Source organism: Hyperoodon ampullatus, assembly GCF_949752795.1.
Source record: "Hyperoodon ampullatus genome assembly, chromosome: 11".
NCBI lineage: Eukaryota > Metazoa > Chordata > Mammalia > Artiodactyla > Ziphiidae > Hyperoodon > Hyperoodon ampullatus.
Genome location: NC_136924.1, coordinates 82306800 through 82331828, shown reverse-complemented (window position 1 = coordinate 82331828; position 25029 = coordinate 82306800). Strand labels below are relative to the sequence as shown.

Genomic DNA, 25029 nt, shown 5'->3' with positions numbered 1-25029 from the left:
TCAAATTTTGATATATTAATAATCTGAATCAGCCTCCAACACTAAATATTTTTAGCTTGAAGGCTAATTTTTCATTTTTAAAAAGCTATACAAGGGTGCAGTGGAAATTCCACTTAACCTGGTCTCAGAAAACTTAAAATTCCACCACTTGCTAGCTTAAGTATCCTTATGCAAGTTACAACCTCTCAGACACCATTTTATTGATAAAATGAAAGAAACAATGACCACCTTCCTTACCCAGCTCATAGTTTTGGATTGGCAAAAAAGTTCATTCGGGTTTTTCCATAACATCTTATGAAAAACTCGAACGAACTTTTTGGCCGACCCAATATAAATCTCTGAAAATTCTAAACCACTAGAAAATATGGTATTAGTTAATTAAAATTTTTTCCTAAACTTCTCTCCATTTGTTTAATGCAGAAAAACTGATGAGAACTCCAAATGTGCAAAGTCTATGACCTCTCTTATTTTCTCTGACCTACACTGTTCACCTACCAGAAACTTAACAGCAGTAGTGATACCCACTACCCTTCAACTTTTTACAAAAACGCCATGTCAGTATTTTTGTTTAACCACTTATAAAAACAAACTACTAAATTCTCTTGCTTTTCTTCTAGTTGAACTACACCAAGAATTCAATGTGTCAGTTCCCTCAGAGACTCACTGTAACTTGGGAGATAAGGGACAATCTCTGATAACCATTTTCCAGGTGGCTACACTAGTGACGGAATGTCAGTTTCAAAGTTCACAGGTAATCAATGCTTCCCTGGGTCAAGTCTTCTGGTTTGGCAGAAATCATAATCAGAGTTAATGGGTCTGAGTTTATAAACTTTTTTTTACCTTCCCCCAAAATAAAGGATTGACTTTCAGCTTTATTTCTTTAAGATTTATATTGCGCTTTAACAATTTTGACCAAAAGGTTTCCTAACCTTTTTTTTTAATCACATTCTTATACATTATTCTTGACCTCTGATAGGAAACAGAGTGTAATAGAATTCTTTAGATTTTCAGAAAAGATGGAGGGCACTTCTGCTAAAATCATATTCCAGAATCCCAGGAAAACTGCCATGCTTAACTTAAATTCTGTTAAAATGTTCTTTTACTTCCAATTTAAATGGTGGAGTATGACGAGTAACCTTGGCTTCAGAAATAGGTGAACTATTTAATCCTCCTCAAAGTAAAAAATAAACAAAACCATTAGCATTGAATTGACTTGCCAAGAGGAAATACAGAGAGACTATTACATAGGTGGTCCACTTCAGTTAGATTCTTCCCTTTTACTAATGCAAATTATTAAACTTGGAAGCCAAATGAAAGCTGCTTCTATGTTTAAATCAGATCTTTATAAATAAGGGTTATTTCTTCATTTTTTTCCCTCCAGTACCAGAAATATTTGACATTTCCTTATGAACATTTCCGTGTCAATCCTCAAAGTTCTACACCGCATAAACATCTTCCCAAGGCCAACAATGCCCTCAGAACCTACCTAAGTGCAGTCAAGGTGTTGTTTTTTTTAAGACATTACACGGCACAGTATCTTAACAGGGCATTTTTGACCTATTCTAGACCCTACAGCTTGGGACTCAGAGAAAATTATGGGAAATTTTTCAGAGCTGATTAAAAAAACTGGTGTATCAGGTCTAGAATAAAAGCTAAGGGATTAGGATTGCTTACCCTGGGGTAAAGAAGTCTAAGAAATAATCTAATAACATAAATCTATTTCAAAGATGAGCTGATATTATGTTAAACTTCACAGGAAGATTCAGATTATGCAGGAAATACGCTAATAATTACATTCTGGAAATTAGTTAACAAGGACAGTTGTGTGCCACTCCCTCTTGCAGGTCTTTGGGATTAAATAAATCCTTATCTGCTTGAGATCATCTGAGTATAGTGCTGCCAGAAGGCAGTGGGAAACATACTACGTGACCTCTCAAGGTCTCTGCTAGGCCTTTAGTCTATCATTTTGCTGCTGGCCATTCCTTTGGTACATTTTTATGAAACTGAAAAAGTCTGAAAATTATTCATTAATCAATTTGTAATAAAAAAACAATTCTAACATTGCCTTGAATAAATTGAAAAAGGACTGTAAAGCAAAGGTAAGGATTGGTGATGGTATTCTTACATATCACCTGATATACATATACATAAACGCAAAGAATGAGCTTTCTAAAATGCATCAGGTAGCTGTAGGTTCTCCACTACTTCAATGTGAAGAGAAAATACGAAAATACTACTAATTCAGTGTTTTTAATTCAATCATCAAATGAATACACTTCACCAGTATAAATCAACTCTATATGTGACATCAAAATACCAAAAAAAATACCAAAACCCCATAAAAATTAATAGGCACATTAAAAAAGAAAAAGACTGTTAGATATGTCTCATCTTACAGATAAGATGTAAATTCACATTTTCACCCTGTGAGAAAACTGAAATACACTTCCAATCAAAATGCACATACACTAACACAGAGTGAACGCCACAGCTAGTATTATTGTCCTGAGAGAAAACAGGCTGGGGTCTCATATCTATGGTTACTTATAACATCAGAGTCATGCCTTGAAATCCTAGTACATTTTAGATAACTTAAGAAAAGTATGATCAGTATAACTACCTTGTAATGAGTAGTCACAGAAAATGATGAGAGAAACCTTTTTTTGTACCCAAAGGATGGGCCTGCACACATCAATATGCATATGAAAACAAGATTTACCTCTATCGTAGGGTCATATTCATCCACAAAGTGATTCTGAATTAGCTGTATCGTCAAGGCACTCTTGCCTACGCCACCAGCTCCAACTACCACAAGTTTATATTCAGTCATTTTCAGCAGGCCTTATGACAAAAATGGAAATGTGACTCAATTAGAACATGTGCCACACGTGAGGTTAATATAACCCAAACACTCTATCAATACCTCTTAACACAAGTTCACCTTTATATGGAACATTATTTCAAAATACCTCACAAAATTCAATGACAAAACTCCAGATGACTACAGATGTGTATTGTAATGAATTGTACTTCGTTGACCAACTCCTCCATCAGCATTTGAGAAAAACTCATTCGGAGTACATAGTTCTTTTACCTTGGATTCAGGTTGCTCTATCCCAAGAGCCCGTCTGCTCTTCGGCAGCAGGTAATGGCTCTCGAAGGAGCAGGCCATGACTTCACTCAGTACAAGTGTCAGGCACACTGCTCTATACCCTGAGGACACACCCACACAAAACTTGCTGACAGCTATCGCCACAGTATTCCTCATCGACTCGGGCCCCTAAGAGTTACAGTGGATATGCTGAGTGCCTCTGTTGGGGCCAACAGCTACAGAAAACTTTTTAAAAGCATCATCATAGTAGTTCTCCTGGACGGTTAGCAAGAATCAGATGGGGGTGGGGGGAGGACCGTCAAATAAAGCTGGACAGTACACTGGGAAAATAAAAACTGAGATGCCAAAGCAGATAAGGACGATACCTGGTGACACTTTAATCTGTACATTATCTGCTGGGGAAAATAACGGTGTAAAAACTAAGAGAACTTCGAGAATTTTAAACTAACTATTCAGTACAGATGATCTGAGCATCAATCACAATCTATAATGCTATATCAGTGCTGAAAAATAGCACTTTGCACAAGAAAAATATAATTATATAATATTTAAAGACAAGCACACTTTTAATGAGAATTTTTAAAAAGGTGTATTTTGGGGGCCTCCCTGGTGGCGCAGTGGTTGAGAGTCCGCCTGCCGATGCAGGGGATGCGGGTTCGTGCCCCGGTCTGGGAGGATCCCATATGCCGCGGAGCGGCTGGGCCCGTGAGCCGTGGCTGCTGGGCCTGTGCATCCGGAGCCTGTGCTCCGCAACGGGAGAGGCCACAACAGTGAGAGGCCCGCGTACCACAAAAAAAAAAAAAATAAAAAATAAAAAATAAAAAAATAAAAAGGTGTATTTCTCAGTAATCCACTTGACTTTTATTGTCTGCTTCTCATACATTATCTCCCAACAGTAGCAATAAATATCGACAACTTGTAAGGTTAACGGCGCCAAGAGAGAAAATATGTTTTCAGTCAGCTGTTTCAAACTTTTTGAAATGAAAATGAATTTATTTACTTTAATCTCCTTTCCCTCAATAACTACATGATATTACTACAAATAAGTAGTGAACTGCAGAAAGAATGGCAGTCAATGAACGATAATTTATTACAGGGTAAATAGCTCAGAATTAATGAATGTACAGATACTGTATATAAACACTATATACACGCAGCATCCTATTTACCGAAGACCAAGAATTATCCCAATAGGCACCCCACCACCCTACCCCCCAAAAAGTAATACGTTTTTCCAAGTGATAACATACTAACCACCTCTTCACGCTATTCCTGAACCTACTCACAGAGAGCAGACAGGCCAGACAACTGTTGTATCACAGTTCCTCCTTGGCCTGCTCTGTGCCACCTAGCCTTGTCTAGGGCCACCACAAACATGTATCACATCCTGTTTGCTCCCCCTTTTCACTCCTAATATTGACCACCGCAAATGGGATAGGTGAGGATAATCTCACCAAAATGTATCCTCTAGTTCCCTGCCCAGCCCACCCCTGCAATAAAATCTGGATAGCCTAGAACAGTAGCTCTCAAAATGTGTTCCAGGAACCCTAATGGGGTTTTGGAGAGGGCCCAAGAGGTCAAAAACTGGTTTCACGATAATGCTATGATGTGATTTACCCTTTCCACTCTTATTCGCTCACAAGTGTACAGTAGAATTTTCCAGATGTGTGATAATAGACTGAATACAGAAGCAGATGTGAGGATCCAGCTGTCTACTAAACCATATAATTAGAGATTTGCAAAAGTGCAAAACAATGCCACTCTTCTCACAATTGTTGTGTTTGTTTTGGAAAAGTTACTTTTCATTAAAAATTCTACTTCTGTTACCAAGTAATGGGCTTATTATTTCTTTTTTTAATGAATTAATTTTTAATTCTCAATTTTAATTTCTACTGTGCTAAATATTGACACACTCCAAACTGGGATCTTCAATAATTTTTAAGAGTGTAAAGGGGTCCAGGTCCTTATGACCAATAAGTCTGCTAGCCTAAGAGAGATTGTGGACAAATACTGGATTAGGGCTTAGTTGTACATACATGTGTGAATTCTGAAAGACACACACCTTCTGGTCTACTTCTTTACGCAGTGGTTATTTCTGAAAAAAATCTTTGACTTGGATTTCAAAAATCAAGTAATATTTAAACCCACTAGAGAGAACTGGGTTCCCAAAGAAGATCAATAGGCCAGACGGAGCCCCTCACCCAAAGCTACAAAAGCTAGCAAGCAGTGGAACTGGGAACAGAACTGAACAGTCTGTTCAGGAAAAGAATTTTCACTTTGCCATAAAACAAAATGAATTATCATTTCGTCTACTATCTCTTAAAACCAAGAACGCCTGTGGATGGATACAGTCTAAAGTAAACAGTATTGTTATCAACCATATTTGTCATCTCTAGTCTATTACACGCCCGAGTCAGCATTTTGGACCTTAGTCACCTAAGAATGACATCACTCATAAGGTTGATTCTGAGATGATTATGAACAGACTTTTTTCCCTTTGTGATTTCTTTTTGAATGATTTTTTTCAATTACAAACGGAACATGTATATTGTGTAAAAAAATTAGAAAATACCTTTCTGTTCTTAACCCCTTATTTTGGTGGATATCAAGATTTAAGAAGGCTACTTGAGGACTTCAACTACAGCATGCACATGCCTAAGAGTATTTCAGGCAGTCGGCTGGCAGATTGCTACAATCAACTCCTCTGGTAGGTCAGTTAAAAAAAAAAAAATTGTGTGACAGCGGTTTAGGAGTACGGTAATAACTCCTGGGATGGGGGTCAAATTTGTACGCATAAGGGTAATACAGAAGAGATCGTGGAAAGGACAACAACAGGCAAATTAAACTTCAAATACAATTCTAGCTATTGCTGTGTACACTCAACTAGCAAGGAAAAAGCCCTGCTTCTGCTCTGCGGGCTTGCTGCGTGTGTTTTAACTTGACAAAGCAAAACAGACCTTCTGGGATTAACTTTTTCTTTTTCACTAAGTACAGGCTTTATGTTGTAGGGTGTTGGCCACCTGTTCTTCCACCACCATCTCTACCTCCACCTCCTCCTTTGTGGCCACAGCAATGTCACAGCCCATACATGGGGGAGGGGAGCAGTCAGGAACTCGGCTGCAGATGCATTTTTTCCCAAACACAATAACCTCAAACAGTGGTCTCTAAGCACTTTCCACTGCGCTTCCAAAACGCGACCTCCCCTCTTGCTCATGTATCCCCCTACACACTGAAAAAGGGACCACAAGCCGTCCAGTCTGCGCTCGAGGGAGAAGTTTATACCCCCGTCCTAGCGATGCGAGATGCAGCAGAGAAGGCAGTAACCGAGGCAGCCGAGTGCTGGGAAGGGAGGAAGAGGTGCGGGAGCGAAGGGAGAGAGAGGGAGAGGGAAGGACGGCGAGGGGGAGGGGAGGCTGGAGCGCAGCGGGAGTAACCTCCACCGCACCCGAACGCCCCGAGGGGCGGCCCGCCCGGCCCGCGAGTTTCACCCCGGCCGCCTCCAGCCGCGGCTCTCGGGGAGGAGGAAGGAAGGGGTTCCCCGTCCAGGAAGCAGCACCAGCGGCGGCCGCCTCCAGCCTCACCCTCCTCAGCCCCGCACCGCCCATTCCTCATTCCCCGCGTCGCCGCGTCCCCGCGTCTACCCCGGCAGACCCCCCCCCACCCCGTCCGTCCGCCCGGGCCCCGCGCCCGCGCCCCCTCCCCGCCCCTCCGGGGACCCCCAATTCATTCACTCGCCGCCGGCCCCGCCCGGCGCCGGAGAGGAGGGTCGGGACCCCGGTAGGGGCCAGGAGGGGTGGTCCGCTCCGTACCTCTCTCCCGCACCTGGGAGCCGCCGAGCCTCTGGCCCCCGCCGCCGCCTTCAGTGCCTGCGCCGCGCTCTCTCCCCGTCCGAAATGGCGGGGGCCGGGAGTACTGGCCGAGCCGCCGCCGCCACCGCCGCCGCCGCCGCCGCCGCCACCGCCGCCGCTGTGCCTCCGCTGCCGCGGCCGCCGCCTAGGGAAATCGAGCTCCGAGAGCACCGATGAGTTCGGGGCCGGGCGGCCGCAGAGGGCAGTGCTATCGATGCGCTCGGCGCTCGATTCCTCTCCAGACGAGAGTGCGGGGAGGGAGCTGCTGAGGGCGGTGTGGGAAGAGGGAAGAGCGAGCCTGCGAGCGCTGCCGGGGAGAGGGAGGGGGCCGGGCCCGGCCGTGGAGGGGGCGGACCGGGCCGGCGGAGGAGGGGCGGGGGCCGGGCCGGCGGAGGAAGCAGGCGGCCGGGGCGGTGGAGGGTTGGGGGCGCGCGGCCGGCGAAGGCGGGGCGGTTCTGGGCGGTGCCTCGGCGCGCGCGGGTGGGCGGGAGGGGCACCGGCGGACCCACGCGGGACCCGCCCCCAGTTTTCAGCTGCATCCCCCAGCTCGCAGTCGCAGGCTCGGACCCGGGCCGCCGCGCGCTACGCTCCGCGCACCCAGGAGACGTCACAGGCACCCCACCGCGCCCCTCTCGGGTCCACACGGTGGAGCTGCGAAGATCCCGCCACCCCTGGGGTCGGCCTACACTTGGGCACATTCATTTACTATCATTTACTGCAAGTAAATAAACATGCAGTCACCCGAAGTGGGAGGCGACTTGGGTGATTTACGGAGAGACCTGACCGCCAGTTCCCCGGTCCGGGGCTTTCTGAGCACGCCTTGGTGAATACCATTCTCCACTCTCTGGGGCTGGGAACCTAGCCCCAGGCCCAAACAAACGCGACAAAGCCTTTCATCACTAATTAAGGGGGAGGGGGGTCTGTTGTTTTTCGTTGTTGTTTTTATGGATATTTCGAAGCCATCAAGGGTCACTCAGAACGGCGACCTCAAATGTACCTATTGCCCCTGACAGCACAAGCAGGCGACAGACTATTTTTAAATAGAAGTGCCCTTAATAGTCTAGACCTGAGGAGAATCATTCAAACATTAATTAGAAGACAGATTAATCACTTAACGTTCAGGGAGTTAACACATTAAACAATGGAACCATTAAAACTGCTAGCATGCCCAGAGCCTGCGTTGATAAACTACCTAGAAAGATTTGGGGGAGTTTTCTTCTAAAGAGTGAGGCCTGGCAGCCCAGCGCCTATACCTAATAGGACCACCCATCTGCGTCTCTCCTTGCAGTTCTGTGCCTCTACTCAGCCTCATAGAACAGGAAGGATAACACAGTTATGTTAAATACCAACTAGTAAGTCCGTTAACCTAGGCCTGACACCAACTGCCCCCTTTTCTTCCTACCCCTTATGTGGGCTGTACTCTGCAAGGCTGGGTCCTGCCTCCCCCTCCCGGCCCTTGGTACCAGGTGGAAGAGGCAGAGAGAGGAGGTGGAAAACAGGGAAGGGAACAGAATATACCTGCTCTAGTTCAGGTAGATGCTAAACGTTTTGCACATAGCATCTTATTTAATCATCACAACAACCTCATGAAGTCCGATGCTTTTCTCTAGTTTACACAGGAGGAAACAAATTTAGAGAGGTTAGAAATGGGGCCCAAGTTCACACAGCTGAAAGGAAGTCTCCTTCATGACAGATCGCGTTCGCCTCTCTGCTTCCCACTCAGAGGGGCTCCCATCCTGCTGAATATAAAAGCATGCATCTTCTCCAGGTTCTCCGTGGGCTTAAGTTATTGGACACCCCTGCCTCCTTTCCTCTCTGAGCTCTTACCCAAGAGTCCACCTTCCTCACTGCCAGAGTTACATGCTGGTTCCTGGCTGTTCCTTGAAAATGCAGGCAGGCTTCTGCAGGGAATTTGCACGTGCTGCTTCTGTATCTGGAACACACTGTATATCCACAAAGCTTCCTTTGACACTTACTTATAAATCTTTGTTCAAATGTCTTCTTCTAGTGAGTTTCCCAAAAGATCATCTGAAATCCTCTCTCTCTTCCTTTTTTTTTTTTTTTTTTTTGCGGTACGCGGGCCTCTCATTGTTGTGGCCTCTCCCGTTGCAGAGCACAGCCTCCGGACGCGCAGGCTCAGCAGCCATGGCTCACGGGCCCAGCCGCTCCGCGGCATGTGGGATCTTTCCGGACCGGGGCACAAACCCATGTCCCCTAAATCGGCAGGTGGACTCCCAACCACTGCGCCACCAGGGAAGCCCCCTCTCTTCCTGTTTTATTTTTCTCCAGAGCACTTATCACCTTCTAATATACCATATAACTTACATATTTTGTTTTCTTGTCTCTCTCCCGTCAGAATATAAGCTCCATGAGGGCAGGGATTTTTGTCTGTTTTACTTACTGCTACAAACACAATAGGCACTCAGTAGATGTATGGAATGTCGAATGAGTGAAGTTACGTACCCTGCTTTGGAACTGTGTAAATCTAAATCCTTCCTTAGACACAACGCCTTAAAGTCTCTGTAATCTCTCTGTTCACCTTCTTACAAAATCTGCCTTTAAACTCACCCACGTCACTTTCTGATAAACCACACCCTAGGGAGTCTAGAAAAGTCTGCACATAATGGACACAGTTTTTGTTAAGTGAATGAATTTGCACTTATTTGTACGTTGCTTTGTAGTCACTCTTCAATGTAAATCACAGATTTATTTTGTCCAACTTCAAGTACATGATAAGCTCTTGTTTTCTCTGACTGCTGCTAATACAATGTTCTCCCTGTCGTTGGTGTTCCATAAATCTTAAAAAGACTGTAATATAGAAGAGGAAAAAGCTTTATATAGCACTTTTATGCTGAGTATGAAAATTCTGGCATTAGCAGAAACCTAATCCATCCACGTGTCTCAGTTATCATCTGGGCTCAGGACTGCCAAAACAGACCTGTATCCCACTCTCTGTTCTGTGCACTCTACACCCCTGCCTCACCTCACACACTTTCTCTCTTCCTTTTCTCACCTCCAGTAATGGATACACATGCATGACAAGCCTTTCCACCATTTGGTCCTGAGTGCTGTCTCAGAGCAAGCATCCTCCTCCCCCACACTCTTTCCTTGACCCAGGGCTTAGAGCAGTGGGTCTCAAGGGAAAGCACTTCACGAATCACCAGGCATACTTACAGAAATGCAAGTTCCTAGGCCCCTGATCCAGATATTCCATTCAGTTGGTCTAAGGTGAACCGGAAATCTTCATTTTTAACCAATCAGGTGATCCTAAGCTGGTGGTTGGCAGTCTGGACATTGAGAAACTTTGATCTAGTTACTCAAATTCCTCTGTCCTTGGCAGCTGCACTTTCTGCTAGCTTTGGGGATTTCTATTCCTCAAGCCCAGTGGCTGCATTGAATAGCCTCTCTGGCTCTCCCTTTCTTTGCCCTCCTCAAGGACAAGTGCACAGGCCCACACGGTGATCACAATGGGAAAAGAGAGAGGGAATAACAAAAAATACAAACTTGGGGCTTCCAGACTTGCTCTAAGATGTAACTGAAGTTTCTACCCTCTACTGTTATACTCTTCTGGGAAGGCAGCCATGTATGCACATGCACACACACACATCCTTTTGATCTTGCTTAATGAAGATCATACTACCCTTTTCTTCACGGGATACCCTGTGATATAATCAAAGCCAAAACAACAGGAATACCCTTGTGTTAATTGGGCTCTTATGAGATATAAAATGCCAGGACATGTTCAGAACACTGCAAATGCTGAGGGTTTATTTAAAAGAAATTAGGAAACTTTAGAAAACCGTATCCTAACATCAGCCAGAACTCCTATCCATTCCAGGAATCAACTGCAGTTCCTGTGATCCAACAACAGGCTCTGGTGCCTTGGTCAGCCCCTCATTAACAAGCATCCATTGCCCATACTCTAGTAATTTTGCCATTCTCCCGAGAATCAGCACCCCCCTGCTTCTTTCTCGTACAGTCTCCGCTTCTACTGCTATCTCTGCTTCTAGTGACCACTCCCTGTGAGTTGCGTTTAAAACATCCCAAGAGAGAGGATCTGAATGCATGTCATTCATTATTCAATAGGGAGGGCCTTTATGGGACACAATTTTCCTGATGGGGCCACCTGATTGGTGGCTGGCCTTCTTTATGTCTGCTTAGAGACTATTGCCTTTGTTTGGGTGCCAATCCTAGAGCCAGACAATGGTGGCCAAGCAGCAGGACACAGAGCAGGGAAAGTTAAACAGGAGGAACCACCTATGGATGCTCTCATGGACCCTCCATCAGTTTTCTCAGGTGGGAAATTTGTACCGTTGAAGAGGTGCTATTGAATTCACTTATCCAGCACATAGTCTCCTCTGGACACTTATTTCATTAGACTTTTGCGTTCCTCTTTGACATATCTGTTTTCTCCACTAGGTTGTTAATTTCTCAAAGTCCCTGCCCCATTTAACTCTACATCCTCTAGCACATAGTAGGGCCTCTATTTCTTGTAGTGAATGAAATTATAACAAAACTTCAGCCTTGTCTCTACACAGTTACTTCATCTTCTCTAGTTAATTTCCCATATCATTTCTAAGTGAATGTCCAGTCATCATCTCAAACGCCTGTCCAAACCCAAATTCCCCATCTTATTCCCCAAATGAATTCCCTCTCTCAATTTTTTCCATCTCACTTATCACTCTCATGATCCTTCAGAACATTTAGATTTGAAAACTTAATGTTTAACCCATTCTGCATGCCAGTTCCTTGTAGTGATACTTCCTAGTGTTTTCTCATATCTGCCTCTTCTACATTCCTTCCTTCACACCTGTGTTTCTAGAACGGCTTCCTTAGGACTCCCCTACCTCCTGTCTTTCTTCTTTTCAGTTCAGGTGCTGTTGCCAAATGAATCTTCCTTACACATGTCTTTCATCATCACCAAACATTTACTCTGCACCTACTGCATAGAGGCTGCACTCATACAGATTACATATTTTAGAAGTGCAAAGAGTTACAAGCTAAGTTCCTAATGAATACCTGAAGACTGATAATTACCTTAGAAAATTAGAGAGGGAAATGATCACTGGCCCCAGCTAAGCCTTCACTAAGACTGAATCCTGCTGATACTTCTTTAATAACTGCATCAAGTCCAAATCTTTGGCTCCCAGCCTAATATAGCACACGTGGTCCAGCACCATCCTGTCCTGCGATTTCGTCCCCCACCTTTTCCCAAAGCAGATGCCTTCCAGTTCTCAGGCAAATCTCCATTCTGTGCCACAAAGCTGGGATATTATGTCTTTGCTCCTTTTTTTCACCAGGTACCTTTTTGCCCTTCTCTTTGCTAAAATTCTCTCTCTTTCAAGATCTAGAACAAGTCCTTCCTCCTTTTTGAAAGCTTTCTTAATTATGCCATCTCTTTTTCATCTCTCTCTCTGTCTCTGTTATTTCATATGGGTTAATCGTCTCCCCAAGTAAATTCTAAAATCCCAGAGGCTGGGGACGTGTGTATGCATATGGCTGATTCACTTTGGTGTACAACAGAAACTAACACAGTATTGTGAAGCAATTATACTCCAATAAAAATCTATTAAAAAATAAATAAATAAAATTAAATCCCAGAGGCAAGAACCATAACTTAGGTGTGTGACCTCACCCACTCATACAAGCCTAGTTTGCTGCAATTACTCAATAACTACATGAATACATACAACGCTGTTATCAGCAAGGTAAACATGATGAAAGCAATGTTTGAGGAAGATTACAATGGCAGCTAAAGACAGAAAAGATTAGAAGGAAAAAAGACCTCAGGTAAAGTGTTTTGTGGATGGTATAACAGTACCCAGTGAGAGTGGGAATGGGGCACTGGCTGAATTTACTAGTCCTGTGAACTAAAACAAATTGGTGAATCTCTTCAAGCTTTGTGTTTAAGAATGGGGCGGTGGGGCTTCCATGGTGGCGCAGTTGTTGAGAGTCCACCTGCCGATGCAGGGGACGCAGGTTCGTGCCCCGGTCTGGGAAGATCCCACATGCCGCGGAGCGGCCGGGCCCGTGAGCCATGGACGCTGAGCCTGCGCGTCCGGAGCCTGTGCTCCGCAACGGGAGAGGCCACAACAGTGAGAGGCCCGCGTACCGCAAAAAAAAAAAAAAAAAAAAAAAGAATGGGGCGGTGACATAAGAGCTACCATTTGTTAAACTCCTCCTACAAGCCAGACAAGTTTTATATACTCTTTAAAACAAAGAGCACATCTGTCCCATATCTGTGCACTTCTCCTGTTCCTCACTGCGACCCCTGTAGTCCAAGTCCCCCATCCAGGGGGACAAGTCATCTGCTAACAGGTCTCCTGGCTGCTACTCTTGCTGCTCTGGAATCATGTCCCATAGTTGAGCAGCCAGACTGATTCTTTTCAAAATGCAAATTGAATCACGTGACCAGCTCAAGTTCTCCAAAGATTTTTCACTGTACTCAGAATAAAATTCAAAATCCTTCAAATGTTTCACGAGGTAGTTTCTACCTATTTTGGGTCACACCACGCACGACCCTTCTCCTCACTAGGTTCCAACTACACTAGCCATCTCTTCCTTCCCCACAGGTATCAAGCTCATTTCCTCCCCAGGGCCTGGCTCCTGCCTTCTCCTGCCAGAGAGCCTTGGCCTGTCTTTCAGGTGTCAGCTTAACACCACCACTTTAGCGAGAGATTCCCCCACCCCCGGTCCAAATCAGCACTCCCCACCCTGTTCCCTTACGTCTGTCCTCCAACTAATCCCTCTTTAGCACAGTGGCCTGTTGTATTCCTTTACTTAGCACTTACATCTGAAATTATCTTGGTCATTTGTTTGCTTGTCTGTTCCTCCCCTGAAGTATAAATTTCATGAGCCAGAGACCACTGAATCCTCAACGCCCAGAGAGAGCTTAGCGCCTAGTTGGCACTTAATAAAGATTTGCTGATAAGTTGCTCTAAAGAAACTATAAGAACGAATAATCCACTCTAAGAGAGGTCTTTGCAAGTTAAAGTCTCTTGCTTTTATTTCTGTCTACCTAATGCACTAAGACTTTATTGAATGCTTGTTTTGTCTTTAAGAAAATTAGAAATCAGAGGTATATTTTAAGATTGCTTCCTTTCAATTCCCCAAGGAGGTGCTCATTGGATGACCTATTGATTATAAGCTTGATTTTCCTACTTCCTGTCTCTCCTCCTTAATCAATTATTAGATAAGTTGTAAGTTTCTTGTATTCCATTTGTGGTAATGTGCATTCAACAGAGCTTTACTTGTGCATATCAATTTAACATTCTGGAGTCTAGGGGTATTAACCCTTTGGGACCAGGTGTTTAATTCAGTATCCATATGTCCTCAGTTGAAAGAAGCAAGTCACTTTTTTTTTTTTTTTTTTGCTAAATTCTTCTAGTCTCTGTGGAAGATTATTTGCCTTGTCAAATATCCAGTGAAAATAACTATGTTTCTAAAAGTAGTGAAAAGAGTAGCATTGTTTTAATGTGTTTGCAAATCTCTTAAATGTCTGGCTTAACAGAAGAAGCTAGATTCTCATATCGGCTCGTGCATTCTCTGTTTAGACATCACAGGTAGCATCTAGCAAACTCCACTATACACTCATAAGAGAAATGAAAGTGAGAAAAGAAAACAACATCTAGGTATTGTTACAAATATAGGTTTGATCTTGCAGAACACCTAAAAAGGTCCTGGAACCTCCAGGGGTACCTGGGCCACACTTTGAGAACTACTGTTCAAAAGAACTCTTTCTTACATTTTTGCTAGTAAAACAGGGTCAAATTTAATAAAGACCAATGCAATGGTGAGCTTTTATAAAGTTATTGTTTTACTTCTCAGAACAGGCTCTCTAATACAGTCCATATTAGACGGCATCTACTGATAATGGTATGTGGGAGAAATTATCGCTAAGATAATATACAAAGGTAAAACAGAGACCTCAAATAATGTACTTCTTGCAATGACTGAAAACTTGTTTTTAGGCCCATTTTGTGTTCTTGAGGATCTTGAAGCCCTTTACAGACATTAATTAATTGAACTTCCCAGGTCACCAAGGAAATGTTTCCAAATATAATTTTTGTGCATTGGGCAGACAGTTTAACTGCCAAACAAGGTAGCAGGGCTTGGCCTGGCTTGAAGGAAAGCTGTAAACAAAAACAAAGAATTTACCATCTACTTATTGTGACTATAAATGCACTATATGTTCCCCAGGTTGTGTTAATTTACCAGGTTTGTCAGGAGTATGGATAATGTTGTTATAATGAAAGTGTCTACTCTATGTCTCAACAATACTTGACTTTTTTTACTTCCTTCTTTCCTTCCTTTCTTATTTTTTGAAAAAATACCAAAACTATGAAACTTCTCAGACACTAAATCTTAGCCCAGCTCCATAAAGTACCTTGGCCTTCTAGAAGTCATCAATTAAGTGACTTCAGACTCTTACTGTATCCCATCCACTGATGTTTGTCAGTCCCAACAAAATCTTGTCACTGCTCTGTTTAACACCTCCAATAGCTTACCATCTCATTCAAAAGCAGAACCCTCAAAATGACCCATGAGAGACCCCCTTACCTTCCTAATGGTGTGTCCTCCTCCTCTTTTGTTGCTACACTGGCCTCCTCTTTTTCCCTGGACAGATCAGCAGATGCTCACCTCAGAGCTTTTGCACTTGCTGTTCCTGCTACCTGGGAGGCTCCTTCCCTCAGACCACCCCATGATTCCCTCCCTCATTTCCTTCAGGTCTTTGCTGAAATACCACTTTCTCAGTGAGGTCCCTGACCACCCAATTTAAAAATGCAGCTTCCACTTCAGAACTGTCTCTTTTCTTTATTTGCATTTCTTTTCTCCATAGAACTTATCACCATCTGTCATACAGTATGTTTCACTTACGTATTTGGTCATGATCTGTCTTCCCCCAACTAGAGACTAAGCTATACATGAGCTAGGATTTGTGTCTGTTCTATTCACTGTTGAATTCCCACCGCTAGAACACAGAGTAGACACTCCAAAAATATCTGTTGAGTAAAAAAACAAATGAACTTTGACGTGTGTCAGAATGGTAAGAATGGGACCAACCACAAAAATACACGAAAATATAATAAATATGTATTTCCAGAAAACCATCCTGAAACAAGCTATTACATCAACAAACGAGGACTAATGGACACTCCACTCAATTGTTTCTCCTGGCTTCAGAATGTTGTACAGCTTGTATCATTTTTTAAAAGTTAATGGTAGGACTACCCAAATGAGTTCTTTAATAGATAAAATTGTAAGTGGTGTGCAAATTCTCCTCATGATTTTAGATGAGAGAAGGTACTCTACCTTTGAACATATGTTGAATATTTCTTGTTTTCTCTTTATGGTTTAGAATACTTATTAGCCTGATATCAGTTTCATGAAAACAAATCAAAATGAACTAATAACGAATCTAATTTTCTAAGTGAAAATTCGTTGTGATTAAATATACTTATATATATATATAATCAAAGAGCAAATTCCATACAAGTGTATGTAATTGTTGATAGAGTTTGAAAAAATTGAAGTTCAGAAAACAGAGGTAAAAATGAAAAAAATATAGAGTCTATGTCTAGTTAAGACTGAGAAGGTGCACACGTCCGGATGGTGTGGGAGTATGCTTTGTGTGTGCTTTAATCACACTGAGTAATGCTTACTGGTGAGGGCGTCATCAAGGCCTGCAGCTGTCAACTAAGCAAGGTGTTGAGATGATTTAGTTGTGAGAATATCACAAGTCATTTGTAACTAATATTAAGATATTTCATTCTTGAGTTGGCTTTAAAAAATTTAATTCATGTTCAGAGTTATCCCTAGCACATGCTTCTCAAGCTGACTTGAATTCTCATATGCTTTCTTGCGTAGGAGTTGCAGCTAGTTCCCATGGGAGTATATGATGAATGTGATGATCTTCAATCGTTTCTGTCTCAGAGAGAAAATATAGAGAATCAACGGTCTGGTTCTTTTTCTAAGGAAAAGAAGAAATCCTGCAAAATAAAGAGAAAGGAGAAAGAAAAGGAAAGCTTTGATGCCATTATCAATATACTGTTGGGCCGTCTTTTTCAAATATTTCTTGAATAGAACACTTGAAAATCATTCATCATGAGCTTGCTTTCAGATGGTTAGAGGCAGGCTGCTGTGATTCATGTAAGTTCACAGGGTGAAATGTGAGTCTGTAAAATCCTAAACGGTGTAATGTTATACACTGAGACATTAACATATGAAGCTCAACGTCCAAAGGTTGAGATTGCTTTTGGTTTTCTTTCAAATCTAAGAATTCTCAGAGCATCTGAGAAAAAAGCATTACTTCATAAAAGAATTTGAGACTGGTTAGGTTTCAGGAACATCTCTACCCGAAATAGTAAACAGTGTGTGGAGTGGTTTTTATTTTTCCTTATGTGCTGTGGAAGAAACAAGCAGTTATGGAATTTTGCATCTTGCATGCAATCTTATTTCTATAAATTAAAGAAAGATGTGTAGTATTGCTGTGGTACTGACTTGCCATAACGAGCTGTAATAAATAAATAATGAGGATGCCTATAAATGCAAGACACTTACACAAATAGTAAATAATAACGCTGGAAAGTATATAGTTTTACATTGATGATAATCCACATTACCTTTCACCAGGGCTTTTGTGCTGGGTTCTTAACTTGCCCCACCCCTGCCCCCGTACACTATGATGTTTTTCCCTCTTTAAATCCACTTCCTATGCTATTTTCAGATTAATCCACTTGAAGCACGATGCTGATATCCCTCCCTCGTTTAGAAATCATAATTGCCTACAGCACAAATACCTACAGAATAAAGTTCAAATCTGAATCTACTTGTCCAACCTCATTTCCCACTAGTATCCTATCCTCCTTCAGGTGCTTTATTAGAAGCTAAACTTCCTTACTTCCCTACTTTTCCTGCCACTAAGAATTTGTCTGCTGGCTGGAATTCTTATTTTCATGTCTGAATTGTCTCTAATCCTCAAACATTAGCGAAAACCGGGTCTAATGGGGGAAGAGTGGAGACCCAGGTGTGAGAACTATTCCTTGGGTTTATGGGGCAGTGAATAAAGTAGGCCCTCCAGATCCATGGGTTCCGCATCTGCAGATTCAACTAAGCTCGGATTGAAAATATCTGAGAAAAAATTTTTGGAAAGTTCTCAGAAGCAAAACTTGAATTTGCCGCATATACAGCAAGTATTTGCACAGCATTTACATTGTATTAGGTATTATAAGTAATCGAGGGGTGATTTAAAGTATATGGGAGGATATGTGTAGGTTATACGCAAATCCTATGCCCTTTTACACAAGGGACTTGAGCATCCTCGCATTTTGGTATCTGCAGGGGTCCTGGAACCAATCCCCATAGATGCTGAGGGACCACTGTACCTTCAAATGGTGCAACCCTTTAACTGCTATTTTCCTAATGTCCTCTCCAATGTATTTTCATCTTGCCCTTAAAAACTTTCATGACAACATAATAAGTTTAAAACCATGTAAAAGTCCCATTTTTAGAGAATATGTTTGGAGCAGCCGTCCCTCCCTCATTCCCAATGAGGCACCCTCTGACTTCAAAGCTCTGTTCAGATGACACTGTCTCCATAAAAGCTTGTCTCTGATTCTCTTAGCAAGGAGTAATTTCCACTCTTCTCAACTCTCATTATATTGTATCCACTTCTTTTATTCGATATCTGTGGGGACTTCTAGGTGGCTGGTGCCCAAACTACAAGGTAAGAATGATCCTGCTGCTAAGTATTTCATGTAACCCTTTGACCCTCCCGTGTTTTTGTGGTGTTAGGAGGGTCTTTTCAGTGTGTGAGGAATAGCCACACCCAGGTTATCCCCTAATTGGTAGAAATACATTGCGAGGGACTTCCCTGGTGGCGCAGTGGTTAAGAATCTGCCTGCCGATGCAGGGGACACGGGTCCGATCCCTGGTCAGGGAAGATCCCACAAGCCGCGGAGCAACTAAGCCCATGAGCCACAACTACTGAGACTGCATTCTAGAGCTCGTGAGCCACAATTACTGAGCCCGCAAGCCACAACTACTAAGCCCGTGCTCTGCAACAAGAGAAGCCACTTCAATGAGAAGCCTGCGCACTGCAACGAAGAGTAGGCCCTGCTCACCGCAACTAGAGAAAGCCCGCACACAGCAACGAAGACCCAAGGCAGCCAAAAATAAATAAATTAATTAAATTAATTAATTTTTTTTAGAAAAAGAATACATTGTAAAACTCTGTAGGGAAGTAAGAAAAAGAACCACAGTCTCTACACTCAAATCAATGGAGAGCCTGAACCCAGGGCATAGCAATGCTCTGGACCCTCCAGGCTCAGAAGAAGCTCTAGCGATCGGCTCAGCTAGCTGTCCCCATTCAAACTCAAGTAGCACATCATTGCTTGCTCCTTATTCTAGCTTTCTGCTGTCACAATGACAGTGACCATTTATCTCTACTTCTTCAACTTCAGCCACATTAACTTCTGGAAGGTGAACGTAATCAAGCTGGCTGGTGAGGGACTCACCAATTTTGGACTCCTGTCTTGGGCAGAGCTTGTGCCCCAGACCGCTTCTGGATTTTGGTGTTGGTCTCAAATCCAATCTTCAAAACATTGGGATGCATCATGTATATCTAAAATAACAATTTTCAGCTGTTTTCCTTTGAGGTTGGCTATGAATATATCAGACAACAGAAGCTTCACACCAGACATACCTTTATTATAGCTGGTTGTAATGTTTCATATCTCCTAGTTGGATTGCAACCCTCTTGAAGACATAATTGTGTTCCATTCATTTGTGCATCCTCCATAGAGACTACTTTTAGTACCTGGCACAGTGTAGACACGCAATAAATATACGTTGCTATGTGCCAAGATTATACCCCGAATATAAATCCTACACCTCCCAACAAAATGCTGTAAAGTCCAATCTGGCATTGGTTATTCTCTAAGGTGGTTGTGCATCACCCCTGTTCTCAGCAGCCGTCACACTAAAATAGAGTTTCACTGCTTTTATATATGGTTCTAGCCAGAAGGGTGCAAAGCCAAAGGTGGCGGGGGGAGGTGCAGGTTGTTTGTCAGTTTGCTTTTTTCTCTACTGTGATATGTTATAAACAGTTTTATAAGATTTCACTAGAGCCTAGGGCCTCTACATACATATGAAATGCTGAACTAATTACCAGTTGATTATTTAAATGTAGTAGAAAAGAACTTCAATGGTGGAGCAAGAATATGAAACAAAGTTTAGATCCCATAACCACATTTCTAGTCCAGCTCTGGTTTGGCAGCCCTCCAGAGGGACCACATTAAGATATAGGTGACATCCTGAAAACAGAGACTTACTAGTGCATTTTCTGTTATATATATTTTTCTCTCTGAGTAATTTGTTGTTTCCCTTCTTCCTTATATCTTCTGGATTGTATTTCTAGGTAGTGGTCCAATGCTCACGTAAAACAAAACATTTTTATTCTTTTGTCTTTAACACTACTCTCCTAGAAATTTTATCACTAGGTTCTGTCTCACGTTCACTTTGCAAGATTTTTTTGTTTCTCTAACACAAATTATCTATAACTGTACTTTGTCATACATATTTCTGTTAAGTGCATATTTCTTTTAGTAATGATCTTTCCTAGAAAGAATACCAATAAAAATAAGTCCATAAAAAATGTAAGATGTTTATGTAAAATCTCATTTGACTTTCAAATCACTTATCAAATATGAATGCTTTCACCCCAAAAGAGAATGATTTATTTGCTCTTCCTGTGTGATTCACTTAGTTTGTGAAAAGAGAAACACAAAATCATTTTGTTAGACATTTAGTTGGAAATTTTTTCATTAGAAATGTTGCTACTTGAACTGAAAGAATGAGAGGAATGAATGTTACATGCATAGTAAGAAAAATTTTATGAATTTATGAAACAGCACCACCCCTGTTTAGAGAATAATTCTAGTTTAAAGCATTAATGAATTAAACAAATGAATATTTCGCCTTTCCACTGGAAAAAAAAAAAGAACAGGATGAATTCTTTAGACAGTTCTATTTCAGTATATGACCCATCAGTTTTAACCTCTTGTGTTGCCTTGGGAAATTATATATGTAGTTTCCATATTAAATGTTTTGTTACCCAGGAAATGCAGGCTTTTGTGGCACAGCTCTTCAATATTATACATAATGTATGACCACCATCAGCCTCAATTTACATTCGGCAAGTCTTTGTTGCAAAGCATCCATACCATTAACAGAGATAAACATATTTACCCAAAACTTTACAAACCACTCTGCATTTGCCATAATGAAAACTTTAATAGCCCAAATGACATTCTATTATTTGCAAATTAAGCTATGTCACTCACGTACATAAACTGCTATCATCAACACACCGAGTGCCCTTCAAGAATCTCAATATAATACGCCATCTGTGCATTGCTTCTGCAGGAATCTGTGAGCACTAACAATATGTTCAGAGTCAGAGGTACTCTCGTAGTTGAAAATTCCTGCTAGAGAATCCTTTCTGTGTTTACTTGGGAACAAGGAGCCGTAAGGTACTGTTCAACAGCATAATTTGCTTTCCTTTAGGAGATAATTTCCTTTCCTAAAAGAATATATATATTTTTTTCTTTTTTAGGCCTAAGCCAAGGGATTTTCAAGATAGAATACAAATTATTTCATAACAGAATAAAGTAGAAGCACAGCTAGCAACTGGGCTTGAACGTCAACTTTCTCCCTCACTTATTTAGAGTAGAATGATATGGTGAAAAGCTTTGACAGCTTTACTTTAAACTTCTAGTTTGTTCTCTGATGAGAAAAGTTCCCTTTAAGTATTTAGAGCACTTTTTAGAAGTTAGGGCCCCCTAGTAACTCAGTAACCCACAGGACCCCCTGCCCCCATCCGGTTTTATTGTTCTAAGGGCCTATACTGCTATTTTTCCCCTTCTCCTTCTCTGCTTCACTTTAATACTTGATCAGAAACTATAATGCTTATAGCAGTGATAAAAAATTTTTTAATTTTATATTAAAATTATTTACAGAAATTTATGTTTGGACTCTAATGATAGACAATAAAACGGAAATAGGTATGTTCAAGGTATACCCAACCATGAAGAAAAACTAAAGTTATAGCTACACCTAGTAGGAAACTGACTGAGAATAAAAACTTTGCTTCAGTTCAACACATTTTGTCTCTTGAGCAGAACCGTTTGGCTAGGAGATAGAAATATTTGTTTTCACACCATCCCAGCCTTACTACAGCCTGTGGCAAACTGGGAAGACCAAATTCTTTAGTCCCCAGCCTTCTTAAACCACCTCCAGACTGGGTTTGGTAACTTTGCTCCCACTGTGTTCATCCCTATAGGAGCTATGGTCTTTGTTTCTTGTTCACTAGAATGTAAGCTTCTTGAGGTCAAGAGTCATGTCTTGTTCATTCATACATCCAACAAATATTCACCAAATGTCTACTATGTACCAGTCACTATTTCGGGCACTGGAGAAACAGCAGTATAAAAACAAAACAAAACAGAACAAAAAAACTCCCTGCCCTGGTGTAGCTTGGAGTCTTAAGAGGTTCAGTGGTGTGTTGTATTGCCTTTCTCAGACCTGCTTGCCTATGTGTTTTCCATGCTTTGATGTCTCTTATCCCCTCAATGTCTTCATTCAGTGCCTCTGTTCCAACTTAGTCTTGCTCAGTGTCTGGTATTCAATAAATATGTGTTGAATTGAATAATTGTTTCTCTGTGTTCAATGGAGACATGGCCTGTGGCATTTCTAAAGTTAGAAAAAACATGAATACCTTGCTGTGGGGCCCACCCAAAGGTAATGTAGGACCTGAAAAGAAAGAAAGATTTGTGGAGATGACTTGGGTTTGCAGAACGGAAGAAGTGGTCCAGGGTCACTGTGGCAGGGCCTGTGCCAGTCCAAGATTGGCTCAGGATCTTGGCTGAGCAGAGATGAAAGTGGCTAAAAACATAAAAAAGTAATTTGAGAGGTACCAGGAAACTCCCTTTCACCACCTAAGAGCGTAAGCCTTAAAGAGCTGGGCAGAAGCCAAAGAGCTGATTGAAATAGGGAGGTCACCCTAAGAGATACAGATTTTCTTCTTGAATCTTACCCTGCTAGGATTACATTTTCTGGCTGGGAATGGAGGTAAAGGGAGAATGGACGTGAAGATGGACCATGGGTAATGAAGCTTTCCTAAAAAATAAGGGGCAGAGCCTATTCTAAAGATAAATCAAAAGATGGATGGGGATGAGGAAACTACAGTGGGGCAGCTGACTATGATTAAGGTTAAAGATGGCCTATAGGCCCTTGGGGGGCCCTGTGGACTCTGAGAGTTACCAACTCTACTATCCAGGTTTAGGCCTTCAGTACTTTTCTCTCCAGTTAACCTCAGCCTTCAGTAAAAACTTGTTCAATGTTTGAAAAGAAATAAGATACATATTTAGCATAGTTGTAGTAGCAAAAAATGGACTAAGAGATTGTTAATATGGAATATAGTATAGTCACTTAAGAATGTCATATTACCACTACATTTATTTATTTATTTATTTGTTTGTTTGTTTGTTTATTTAATTTTTGGCTGCGTTGGGTCTTCGTTGCTGTGCACGGGCTTTCTCTAGCTGCGGCGAGCGGGGGCTACTCTGTTGTGGTGCGCGGGCTTCTCATTGCAGTGGCTTCTCTTTGTTGCGGAGCATGGGCTCTAGGTGCACAGACTTCAGTAGTTGCAGAGCGTGGGCTTTGCAGTTGTGGTGCGTGTGTTCTAGGGCATGTGGGCTTCAGTAGTTGTGGTGCACAGGCTCAGTAGTTGTGGCTCACGGGCTCTAGAGCACAGGCTCAGTAGTTGTGGCACAGGGGCTTAGTTGCTCCATGGCATGTGGGATCTTCCCTAACCAGTGATTGAACCCATGCCCCTATATTGGCAGGCACATTCTTAACTGCTGTGCCACCAGGGAAGTCCCAGAAGTATATTTATTATAATTTATTACCAATATATTGCTAAATGAAAATAATAGATTATAAAATTGTATCATCCTGTTTCTGTAATAAGAAATAAATATTTACATATGTGTTCAGAAGGCTATCCATTAAATTATTCACGGTGAAAAATAGTGGGTGATGAAATTTAAAGTTTTTAATTATTTAACAATTTTAGCAATAAGTTTGCTACTTGTAAAATAGAACAATACGTAACTTTTAAAAATAGAAATAAAGAAGTAAAGGGAATCAAGAATAAGAATCACTCTTGTAAAAGCTGTACAATCATTACAGCTGCCAATTTGTATCCACAGGCACTGTATCATTGCTCAGGGCACTCCATTGAGCAGGTCAGACGGGACTCCCATCTCTCAGAGTGGAGAACCTAAGAGCAGAGCCATGCTAACAGTTTGCCACTGTCCAATCACAATGGAGTAGAACGAGGCCTGGCTTTGCCATCAGGCAGAAGTGGGTTCCACCATTTTAGCTGTGAAGTCCCTGAGTGAAGAACTCAGTTACTGTTGCCCAGGTCTCAGGGCATCCACGGTACACAATCTTCACCTTACTGTCTAGAATCATACTCCTTAGTTTTCCTTGCCTGGAGTCCAGAAGGCTCTTTTGAGCTGTCACATGCCCTTTAATAGAGTTCTTCTTCCCATCCTAAGGCTGACTATGCAGTAAGACTTTCCCTTTATTACTTTCTTTAAATGAGCATTTGTTGACTTAAGGAGCAATTTTTTAAGTGGTGCAAGTTGGACAGTATGGCTAGTGAATGGAGAGAATGTTAAAGCATGTGAGTGTGTGTGTGTAAGAGAGACTGGGAGTGCATCCTCAGAGCCCCTTAGAGTCTCTCCCATCCTAAGGGACTTAATAAAGCAGTAAGTCCCTGCACTGTTTGTTAGTTGAAGACCTTAATGAAAACAATGCCTGACAATAAGTTTGATAAATTAGTGGTATCTACTCATTGCATTTCTTACAGGCCACCAAGGAGAAGGGGACATGTATTCATTCAATACATATTTAATGTGTATTATTTTGAAAGGCAAAGATAGAACAGCGAATAAGACAGACAACACTCCTGTTCTCAAGAAGAATACAGGGACTTCCCTGGTG

General features: G+C 42.0%; 1 protein-coding gene across 1 annotated transcript in view; it reads right to left on the bottom strand.

Moving 5' to 3' along the window:
- The window catches only part of KRAS (KRAS proto-oncogene, GTPase), a gene marked incomplete at its 5' end in the record, with an annotated part of 32049 nt that extends 29219 nt beyond the window's left edge, over positions 1-2830 (bottom strand). Inside the window, one exon of the mRNA XM_079715107.1 lies at positions 2720-2830. Within this exon, the coding sequence (XP_079571233.1) occupies positions 2720-2830 (111 nt within the window). The remainder of the gene's footprint in view (positions 1-2719) is intronic.
- Positions 2831-25029: the final 22199 nt, after the last annotated feature.